Here is an 11,742-nt window from a genome sequence, read left to right on the forward strand (position 1 = left end):
TTGTTCAAAAGAAGAAAACACTATCAATACTTACACAGAAGAACCATTTTTTTTTTACAACACATTAATAAAACCTTTTTAGGCATATCTTATCACACAGATTTAGTAAAGTACACCCACCTGGATATGGATACACGTTGTTATAATTAAAAAGAAAGAGTAACAATACTTTTTGAATAATCTTAATCCTTTGCGGCGTTCCTGTTAAGAGCTGTGTTTGCTCTGAGAATCTATCTGTACTGGCAAGTGAAGGTCAGCTGTTATTTATTGAAAATAGTTGGATGGCGTTCAACAGCTGTAAAAATGTCACCATGACTTTTCATGGTGGGGGTTTGTAATTAGTTTCTTCATAGGGGATGACCTTGATGTTCACTATCATCTCCTGGAAAAAGCCTGTCAAAATGGGTTATTGTAGGCTGACGCTGCCTCTTAATCATTCCTTGGAAGAAAATTGCCTCTTTGGCCTCTACGTATGTAACTATAAACTCCAATAGCTATGAATGAAATGTACAAGCTCATTCTTCTCTTGTTTCCTTCTACAGGAAAACTCTCCACCAAAATATTTTTCACAGCACTTGCTGTCTTTGGCCTCTTCATCTGTTTCCTCGGACACAGGTTCTGGAAAACAGGTACTGGTTAGGGATACTGTGTGCAGAGCAGAGAGAGAGGGTTCCCAATAAAGTTAAATTTGCTGAACAACTTCTGAAAGGCCTCAGGTTCTCCACTCCTGTTACAGAAAGTCTGAGAGAAAAGTGTCTTCCTCCCTGCTGTATTTTTGCAAGAGTCACTGATCTGAGGATTGGCAGGAGGCAATCCCAGGGCTATGACTCTTCTAGAGAAGTGACAGGTAGCCTGTTTTATGATGGGTAATTCTGCATTGTCCCTATATCAGAGTTTGACTGCTTAGTCATGCCTAATGTAGAGAAACTGCAGAAAACTGCCTTTCCCGTGGAGGCTGATGGAAAGGAGGCATATCCCAAATAGCTAACCATGCAGAGACACTCTTTGGGTAGATACTTTGGGTTTACAGGAGTCTTTACTACTTGTGGCACCCAGCACACAGCGAGGGGAGGTAATGAAATAATTCCATATCTGGGGAATAGATCAGGTTTGCATAACAGCTACTGTTAGCTCCAAAAGTACGACCCCTGTAAAAAGAAGATTCTTGTTCACAGATTCATGAATGAATATAATTGGCTTTTATTGGATTTGGAATTCTACTCCCGTAGCTATGGGAATCACCTTTACACCCATGATACAAGGCCTATGTATATGTGCCCAGCTTGTTGGATGCTGACCTTGTAGTGTCCTCTTAAAAACAGATGGAATTTTTGCTAATATTGATCACTGTATCTTAATCTTTCCTGGAAAAAAAATACTACATTTAATAAATGTTTCTAACTTCTCCCCTTAGATCTATTCTTTATGGGCTTCATCTCCATGGCGTTCTTTTTCTTCATCACCATTACTAGAACATCGGCTCTTGATTACGATGGTGAGCAGAGTTCTGGGATGGATTTATTTGTTTCTTTGTTTGAAGCCTGGCTTCTGGTAATAAGGGCTGGTCAGCTTGGTCTGATGTGACTATTGATAGCATTACATTAATTACAGGTCTACTGAGTAGGGTGACCCTATGAAAAGGAGGACAGGGCTCCTGTATCTTTAACAGTTGCATTGAAAAGGGAATTTCAGCAGGTGTCATTTGTAAATATGGAAAACCTAGTGAAATTTCCTCTTCATCACAACAGTTAAAGCTGCCCTCTTTTAAATCTGGTCACAGTATAGCTGCAGTATAGCTCCTGCAGCTTTAACTGTTGTGAAGAAGAGGAAATTTCACCAGGTGCGACATGCATACAAATGAGGCCTGCTGAAATTCCCTTTTCTATGCAACTGTTAAAGATACAGGAGCCCTGTCCTCCTTTTCATAGGGTCACCCTACTACTGAGTCCAAGGAGGACTTCCGAAGAGGTACCGAAAGGGCCAGAACAGGAGCATTGCATGAGCTGTGCGAACTTTGTATGACATGGCCAGGATTTAAGGAGGCATTACAAGCAACAGGGACGGCCTTTTGCTCAGTTTGTTCTACTTAATTTAAAGTTTGGCATTCTGAGATTTTAATGAGTCTGTGGGCCACAAGCAGGAGACTTTAATTCCATGGCAATACAAAGAAAAAGTACAGCATGTGCAAGTGCAGAAGTCAGCTTCCTGTGTATCTTCTTGAGTCTCACTTTTTTTTTTAAGGTAAAACATTCTTGCCCTTACGCTGTGAAGATATGTATGAAAAGGTGTGGGTAGTGCCTTCTGAAACCTCAAAAGCTAAACAGATGGCTGATTTAAGATTTCCAGTGCATCAGAAGTGAGGGAGATTCAGTAATTTGCATAACTCTGTGCCGTGTTCCATGACTAGCGAAAAAAGAATGCAAGTTGCAGAGTTCTGCCTCTTTGGTACAGAATGAAATTGTGTTATTGGATAAGACAGACAGGGCCTGTTCAGAAGACACCTGAAACCCTGCTGGTTAAGGCTTTTGATTAAGCAGCAGTTTAAGGTGTCTTGTGTGATTCATTTTGCAGAGAGCTTCAGCTGTTGGGCGGTATAGAAATGCAATAAATCAATAAACCCTGCTCACTACTAACCACAGTCGGATTGCAGCAGGGTTAGCGACTCTAACCATGGCTTAAAGTGTTGTATGCGACAGCATGGCTTGTGGTTAGTGCTAAGCCCAGGGAGCCATAGTTTTGCTAACCACAGAACCCGAAGTGTCGTCTGAACAGGCGCACAGTGAGACATCCATTCTTTATTTAACACTAGCAATGTCGTCATGTCCTTTGACAATCTTGGATACCTAGCTCTCAGTGAATAATTACAGAATTTCAGTGTAGGATTTCATTTCTTTAAGAAAAAATTTAGTTTTTTGCTTTTTTTAAAAAAAAGCAAGATGAAGTTAACACTCAAAAGATTTTTAAATATCCAGAATGTTTGCAGACTTAGGTCCACCAAAGCGTCATGTGGGGCTCTATGGTTTTGGGGGCATTCTGTCTTCCCCCTCCCACTTCTGCTTGGTGGCATTGATGATTCATTTGGAATGTATGAATTCCTAGAGGGGGAAATGTGCAGTAGGAATTCTGCAAGGAAAACCTCTATAAGTTGTCTGGCTGTGAGATCTCATGAAAACCATAGGTAAAGTTTGAGATCCACAAATTTTATTTATTTATTTATTTATTACATTTAAATACCGCCCCACAGCTGAAGCTCTCTGGGCAGTTTACAACAGTTAAAAACAGTAAACATTAAAAAAGTATACAAAAATTTTAAAACTATCAGAAACATATAGACAACAATATAAAAACATTATCCATTTAAAAACAACAGTTCTGGGGTCCGTTAAAAACAAACTTAGCGTTGTTAAATGCTGTTAAATGCCTGGGAGAAGAGAAAAGTCTTGACCTGGCGCCTGAAAGATAACAATGTTGTCGCCAGGCGAGCCTCATCGGGGAGATCATTCCACAGTCGGGGGGCCAACACCGAAAAGGCCCTCTCCCTTGTTGCTGGCTTTGGCAGCCAAAACAAAAATTGTGATGTTAGGACCCCACCCTTTCCCTTTAAGCACAATCCTGGGTATGTTTCCTGGGAAGTAAGCCCTATTGTGTTCAGTGGGGCTTACGCCCAGGTCCATAGGATTGCAGCCTTAGTCCCTGACCTGGAGGAGGGAAGGATAGGTTTGTTTTGGCACTGGCTCAAAACAACCAAAGGCTGGGTCTCATATGGGTGGTGAGCAGAGCAGAGCCTGCCCTTACCATTGTCTGTAGCTTGGAGCTGGAGAAGAGGCAGCGATCTTCTCCATTGCACTGATCTTCAGAGATCTCAGCACAGGTAGTGGATCCCCGACCTTTCCCCAGCTGCAAGCTAGTAACCAAGGCTGGGCCCCCACTGTCATCACAAGGTGGACTCTTGACAAAGTCAAGTCTTGACAAAGGTGTTCCGATTTTTTCAGGAAAAAGTGCTGGATAGATAACGTAATAAGGTAATATACATAAGATCTCCGTTCTCAAAAAGAAAACGTTAGGCAAGGGTAAATCCTGTTGATGGCTGGGGAAGTGTATCTTCTGTTTCTTTCTGTAGTAATGAAAAACTACAGGCAGTCTTGGAGTAGATGCTTAGAGCAAAATGTTACATTCATACTGTTGCCAGTGCTGACTCCACATGATTGGTCTCACGCTTCTCCGGTTGATAAAATTGCTATTTGAGCAACTTGGGATCCAGCCAACCATGGAGAAGCAGCAACCCCTCTACAGTGGTAGGTTCACGTTTTAGAAATCCAAGATAGATCTGTTCAACTTGCAGCAAAAGTCCTATTTATTAGGACAAAGTCTACAGGAGCTTATGCCATAATAAATCTATTAGTCTTAAACGTTCTAAAATATTCTGTGTATTCTTGCTGTACCAGACTACCTTGGCTGCTGTCGTGTCTCTCAGAAAACTCCTGCTTTCGATGGGAGGCAAAGGACGAGGCTTGCTAAGTAATCCACAAATCTTTTATTAAGCAACACACATCTCTTCTACCTGAAGAGAGCCTAACCTCCTGGAAACGTTCCCCTAGGCAAAACTCTGCAAACTAAGCAAGACAATTGTCCGCTCAAGAAGAATAGGAAGCCACTTCCCAAATGCTGGAAACTTCAGAGAGCTTGGTGCAGAGGCAGGTTCTGGTGTAATCGAACCAACTTTCTCACACCTTCCTTCCGTCCCGTGCGTTTGAGCTTCCGGCGAACCTCCGGAAGAAGGCTCACTTCCCCCTGAGTGTGTAGGATTTGGCCTTGAGGAGATAAGCTCTGGAGAGGGCTGACTTCCAGCTGGGGAATCGCCCGTGAGAGCTTCCTCCCCCACTGGTACAGGCTGGCTAGTGTCTGGCACTGCGTCTTCTAGTTCTGAATCTGATTCTGATTGATTACCTGAAACATCTTCTCCCAAAACAGGGGGCAGTAGGGTTAGACATGACAGCTATCTTTCTGGATATGTGGGATTTAGCATGGAATTTGAAAGAACAATGTGAAATCCTAAAGTGTAATCTTTCAAGAATGGACAGTGTTGGAGAAATGTGGGCTACTGAGTTTTCTTACTATTGTAAACCTCATTTTCTACTCTGTTCTTCCTCCCACTCTGCCCTTGTCTTTCCAGTCAGTCTTGGTCTTACAGCAGTAGTTGGAGTTCTTGGAGGCCTCTTATTGGTGGCTTATTGGTGGCGATTTGGCTTTGTGATCCTATGTATGTTGATTGTAGGACTAGTGCTGGGATTCCTTGTTGCGTCTATGGTCTTCTTCACTCCCTTAGGTATGTCACATAATCATAATTCTTGAGATTTTTTTTCTTTGCTGCCACAGAAATGTGAATATGTTGTTGTTTTATGAAACTTGGGGGGGATCTACACTACTGCTTTTAAAGCGCTTTAAAGCACTTTGAAAACGTTTTGAAAATTGTATATGCAGTGTGTCCTGGGCCCCAACAGTTGTCAAAACTGTTATAAAGCGCTTTAAAGTGCTTTAAAGCAGTAGTGTAGATTCCCCCCCTGGTGTTGGGATAACTCAATTCCCATCTGTAACTTTCAATTCTTAGGTTTCAAAACTTGAGAGAGAGAGACTGCCAGTTGCCTCACTGAGATAAAAAAAATGTTGTTGTATTAAAATAGCATTGTCAATCATCCCATATGTTATAATGGCACATAGACCGAACAACTAGTTTAAAATAAACTGCACTCTAAAATAAGTTTAGTATTTACAATTGGTTTGCATAAGAATTTATGTGAATGTTCATTTTATACATGAACCTGACACATTTCAGCAAATGTCCCATCAAGCGTTTACTTGGGGAAAGTATGTAGTTGACATCCCACAATTGGTTTGTTCCTCAGTTGTCCCTTTTAAATGTTGTTATTCTCCAAAATGGTTGGGCTACAAATATTGGCCGAGGTGTGTTAAATGAGCCTTTTTGTAAGAAACATCCCACTCTGGTCATGGTTTTAATCTTTGATTAAACTGGTTTTGCATGGAGACCAGAATTGCCTTTGACTCATGTGATGAATCTTATACCTTCACAGGAGATTATAAGGTTTTCCAAGATGATGCTGTATTCTGGGTGACTTTCTGTTGCATCACCTTGATGGTCCCAACAGTTTTTGTTGGCTGCCCCAGAGTTGTAAGTACCATTTTTTAAAGCTGAATTGTTTCGGCTTCAGTTTTTTTGTAAAATTTGGAGTGTTGGTGGGCAAAAGGCTACAACTGAACTATCTTTTCAAGGGTTTGCCCTTGTCATTATATGCCACCGCCCTGTAAAATATTTGGGAAAATCCCTGCTCAAGATCCCTTCTACTCAAAACATGAGTAGAAGGGACCTTGAGCAACAATGGTGGGGCCACCACTGAAAAGGCAACATCATCATTCACTCGTATATATGATGTCATATGGAACATATAAATATATCCTGGCAATCGGTGTTTTTATTTCAGCAAACCTTTGATGTATGAAATCCCAGCTCTGTGATATCCTTCTCCCAACCCCTTCCCCACATACCAGCTTTGTTTTGTGTTTGATTTTACACTTTGTTAGTTATTCACTGCTCCATGTGACGCTTTATGGCAGAAGGGCAGTTAATGTCATAAGTAAAAACCAATGGTCGCATTGCTCAAAAGCCTCGCTACATTTTGCCTCTGCTGAACTGCATTTCCTAGCATTTTAACACTTTCTGTACACCCGCACAAACTGGAGCGCAGCCAAGAGTAGTTTTCCTTTATGAACCTGCACTACAAAGGCATTAACTAATAGAACAAAGAAATGGAGCTAGCAAAAGGCATTATGAAATAATATAGCCACATGAAATCATGACCCAGTTACGGTTCTTTAAATACCTCTGCCTGCAGAGATAGCTTCCAGATACAATGGACACTAATTTCATAATTTCAAACCTATTTATGATTTGATCTCTCTCTTCAGCTCAACATCCTGGCGTGTGGCATAATAGGATCTTATACCATAGTCTTGGCTACAGCGTGTTACGTATTCACAAGCCTTTCGTACATTGGCATAGACCTGCTCCGAAGGATTCTAAATGAAGGCTTCAGGAGAGCTTACACTAGTGTGCCCTTTCAGCCTAACGGTATGTCTTGCGATGAGTGATGGGGTAAGACTGTTTGCTTCCTTGATTGGGGGTTTGCCCTTGAGAACAGCTAGAGAGTAGTATGTAGCATCCCTTACTCAAAAATGCTTGCACATTCATGTTTGACAGATAGTGAATGAAAATGTTGTGCCTTATGAATGCAGTTGTCAAGTACGCTTGGCTTAGAGAGGGATTGAATGTTCCAAGAAAGGGTAAATGACGCTGCTGCTGCTGCTTCCTAAGCTTCTGGCTCTTGCCCAAAGGAGAGGCGAGGCGGTTTGCTCTGGCTGGAAGTGTGCATGTGGTACGCATTTGGGAAAGGCACATTTCACTTCTTCAAACAAAACACAGAAGCATAGATGCTTGCCCTTTTTGCCACTTCCGTGGAACTTCTCAAGTTGTTCTTGTTACTGCACTAGGGACCAAGGGATTTGTTCAAGGCCTTTGGGGAGACATAGGCCTTAGCTAGACCCAAGGATTATCCCAGGCAAATGGAGGGGTCGTCCCTGCCTGCTCCCGGGATCGCCTGTGTGTCATTTGGATGCACAGGGATGATCCCGGATATAGGCCTGGTCCAGCCACGTTGTGAAAAAAGAGGGGTAAAGCACCACGAAAAGGCTATAGGGAAAAGAGGCGACTAGCTCTGGTGCTATGAAATCTCAAAAAGGTTTCTTTATTTTTCTTACACGAAATATCAAAAAAATGTTCTAAAAACTTTAAACCAAACTTGTACAACGCTCAGCGTTTTGGATCTTGTGGATCCTTCGTCAGGAGCTGCACAACGAAATGAATTGCTTTTCTAAGTAATTATAAATTCAAAACCTTATTACTATTTTTTTTTTACAAGATCGCAGTCGTATTCATTCTTGTTCAGCAGTCAAACTGTTCTGAACAGAGAAAGAATGAATACGACTGCGATCTTGTAAAAAAAAAAATAGCAATAAGGTTTTGAATTCATTTCATTGTGCAGCTCCTGACGAAGGATCCACAAGATCCGAAACGCTGAGCGTTGTACAAGTTTGTTTTAAAGTTTTTAGAACATTTTTTTTGATATTTTGTGTAAGAAAAATAAAGAAACCTTTTTGAGATTTCATAGCACCAGAGCTAGTTGCCTCTTTTTCCTATAGCCTGGTCTAGCCATGGCCATAGTTGTGAAGGTGGAGTTCCAAAAGGAGACTTGGAAACGTGGGAGCTGTAGATGTAAGAAAATGCAAAGGAAAAGTGGGTGAAGTTGGTGCTTCGGCTTGGCCTACTGAAAAGAAAGGAAATCCTCCACCTCATTGAAACGACCTATTGATTGGTTTCTTCGTCTTGTAGACCTCATCATCTTGGCAGTGTGGGCAATGCTGGCAATTGGGGGAATAACGGTACAGCTACGCCGAGAGAGACGCAAGGCACCTTTCCCACCGCACCCCTATCGGCTATGGAAGCGTGATCGAGAGCGCAGGGTAACGAACATCCTAGATCCCAGTCATCATGTCCCTCCCCTGAGAGAGAGGATCCATAGTAAGCTATCCCAGATGAAGGATTTTTTCCGAAAAGAGCAACCAGCTGGGGAAAGAACGCCGCTACTCTTGTAAACTGACGTACAATTGAAAAGACTTGAGAAATCTAGCCGGAGGCTTTTGGGAACTAGTAAGCATCCCCTTGGTGCTGAAGACTTCGTTACTTGCCTTCCTCAACAAAAACTAGAATGGACTAGAGAAAGATTCACACTTGCCAGCTCTGCTCTGCTTAGTGATCTGCCTTCTGTGCTGTAGCACACAGGCACTTCTATCTGGTTGTAGTTTGTGACAAGGATGGAGTTCACGTACATGCAATGTGTTTAAGTTATTGGGGTGGGGAGGGGAGGATGGAGAGGTGGCTTAATGGTGAGGTGTGTAACTTTGAAAGCTTTAGAACCCTTAGAAAAAGGGAAATGGTCACTTCAAGCACATGCATAGTTCTTCCCTTATCTTCAAAAACAGTATGGAACGCCGCCCTTTTTAGAATAGGTTTAGGTTATGAGCCAAATGTACAAAATGTGGGGGACAGTAGTTGAGGATTTGGCTACAAATAAAAGAACAGCGTCTTGGTGGCCTTGGCACTATTTAAGTTATTGCTGCAAAACTTGCATTCTCACTGCTTGCCAGTAACAGCTCTAAGTAGTCAAGCTGTACTAAAATGTTTTAATTGCACCAGGTTAACTTGGGTTCACTTCCTGTGTGTCGAAAAAAAATAAGCAATTTCAATTCTAATAACGAAGAGAAGAAAGAATGTTATTACATAAGTCTCTAGCAGGCTGTTAATTTGGTTTTAGTGAGGTGGCTGCTAAGACTAAAAAAGAAAAGGAAGAAACGGTCTGTAGAAATTAGGAAGGATCAACTCTAGAATAAATGTGACTAGTTTTTACAAAAGTCTGTAAGTTGGTGAAGTTCCTTTTCAGATTGGAATACTGTTCTTAGCCACAATATGTCTTGTCACTGAAATGTTTTCCCTCTCTTCTTTCTACATTTGGGGTGGGGTGGGGGGCGCGAAGGAAAAAAAACACAGGTTCACAGGCACTTGGGGTACTGTTGTTCAGAAAATGTAATAGAGGCATAGGAGAACCAACTTCCTGGAGTGGGGAGGGCAGTAGACCATCCTCACCAGCCACATTGTCTGTACCAGGCTGAGGGCACACGGTAGGATGGGGGTGTTCCTTAAGCCTGCATATGAGCTGCTCTGCTCAGAGTAGTGGGGACAATTATGCAACGACAGTGGAGAAAACAGAAGTGCTTAAACTTCCTCTTCTCTCGCATGGTCTTCCTGTCTGCTCTGAATTTGGCAGCTCATGTGCAGGTGTGTGCTCTGTACAGGCCTAATAAAAATGTTGCACAGCTGGATGTTGCCTGTTTAATTACTAATTGCCCAATATAACACCCCCTTGCCCAGTTAGAAGCGCAAATCCAAAAAAGCGGCTTGTAAGGATTGTGCGGATACTATATTGAAGAGCCTTTTTCTGCCACTTATTCAGTGGGCAAAGAAGTGACTCAATTTACAATTGTAGGGACAAGAAGGCATGTGCACCTTGGCTTAAGTCATGTTCTCAGGGTCTGTTTGATCATGGGAGAGGAAGAAATCCTAGCTTCATTAGGATTTTGAGGTTCAGTTTGTAGATCAGAGTTCCTATGCCTTCAAATAGGCACAGGAAAAAAAGAATTTCAGGAGATCCGTTTCTTCATTCATTGCTGCAGTAGCAAAAGCTGTGCCTACAAATCTACACAACTAATTCAGTGTGAAGGAGCTTCATCGCTACAAAATCTAGTGCTGTGTGTCATATTTTCTTTCTAATGTAGACACACAGTATTGTCTCCCCTTTCTGTTCAAATACAGCTTATGCGTTAACGAGGATCTGTTGATGCTTTCTTGAGCTGCTGACTATAGATTTCAGTAGTGGGGAAAAGCTTGTTGGCTCAAACTGCACTGACTACTCTCTGAAACCAGGAGAGCTGCTGTGTTACGACATCTTAAACGGGAAAACAATGCACGTATCTAAAGCTTGTCTAATTTTAAATGTTGTGCTTAAGTTTTATCTCATGCCTAAGGTTGCCAGATGGAAATTCAGAGATGCACTGCACCTTTTATATGTTTGGGAAGTGAGGCAGACCATTCCTCTCCTCTTCATGTAGCCAAGGATAACTAACAAGACCCTAAGTGTGCTGCACAGAAGGAGGGGTGCAAGGTAGATGATGCTGTCACGGTCTTAAATGTCGTGCTGTTTCAGGAAATTTAAAGGAACAGTATGAACCTCCTGGTTGCATCTCTGTAACCCTACGCAGGCCTAAGTGATTAAGCAAAAACAGTGTTCTGTAATGTTCTTTTGGGAGATCTGTAAGGCATTCTTGTGTCAAATGGACCAAAATACTTATAAACTATTGTAATTTTTTAAAAAAGCTTACAGTTGGATTACAACTGATAAAAGAAGATGGAAAAGTCCATCATTCTTGGCAGCTGTTCAGAGATTTTCATTTTAATGATGAAAAGTGGAATGAATGAAATATAGTGTCTCTCTTTTTCAAAGAGCAGTTCAATACTGTTGGCTCTCTGACCACATTTTAGTGTTAAGATTAACTGCCATGTCTGATGGGCCCCTGCAGTAAATACTGATATAAAAATTAGCCATGATTACATTGTTTTGTTTATAACTGCCATGAGTTATAATGCAAAAAATACGTAACCCATTTTCTATCCCTTTTTATAATAAAGATGTGCTTGAAATTGAAGTGATTTCTGAGATTTCTTGCGTTTAAGGACTAATGTTTCAGCTTATCCTGTTGTGCTGCTATTTTATCTATAAGAGAGGGTAAGTGTATTTTTGTCCAAATGGAGTGAAAAGGATGGGAAATAATGCATACAATGCATAGAAATAAAGCTACAGACTATTCGGCTTTTGTCTGGATATTAGAATCCTGCATATTAGGATCAAAATAGTACAAATGAGTTTATCTTTGGAATATTTGTTCATTGTGTCATCTACTCTAGTCTTAAATCTGTTGCATATGATAACTTGGTTAGTGGTAGTACTTTTTTATTACCCTGTGTTTTAGGACAAGTCCACACAACATGGTGAACAATAA

General features: G+C 41.4%; 1 protein-coding gene across 1 annotated transcript in view; it reads left to right on the forward strand.

The window, feature by feature from the left end:
• The window catches only part of TM7SF3 (transmembrane 7 superfamily member 3), a 35,350-nt gene extending 23,962 nt beyond the window's left edge, over positions 1 to 11,388 (forward strand). Inside the window, exons 7-12 of the mRNA XM_063134254.1 lie at positions 543 to 629; positions 1,415 to 1,495; positions 5,174 to 5,326; positions 6,090 to 6,187; positions 6,982 to 7,144; positions 8,462 to 11,388. Coding sequence (XP_062990324.1) covers positions 543 to 629; positions 1,415 to 1,495; positions 5,174 to 5,326; positions 6,090 to 6,187; positions 6,982 to 7,144; positions 8,462 to 8,724 — 845 coding nt within the window. The 3' untranslated portion in view covers positions 8,725 to 11,388. The remainder of the gene's footprint in view (positions 1 to 542; positions 630 to 1,414; positions 1,496 to 5,173; positions 5,327 to 6,089; positions 6,188 to 6,981; positions 7,145 to 8,461) is intronic.
• Positions 11,389 to 11,742: the final 354 nt, after the last annotated feature.

This window comes from Elgaria multicarinata, chromosome 9 (assembly GCF_023053635.1).
Source record: "Elgaria multicarinata webbii isolate HBS135686 ecotype San Diego chromosome 9, rElgMul1.1.pri, whole genome shotgun sequence".
Lineage (NCBI taxonomy): Eukaryota > Metazoa > Chordata > Lepidosauria > Squamata > Anguidae > Elgaria > Elgaria multicarinata.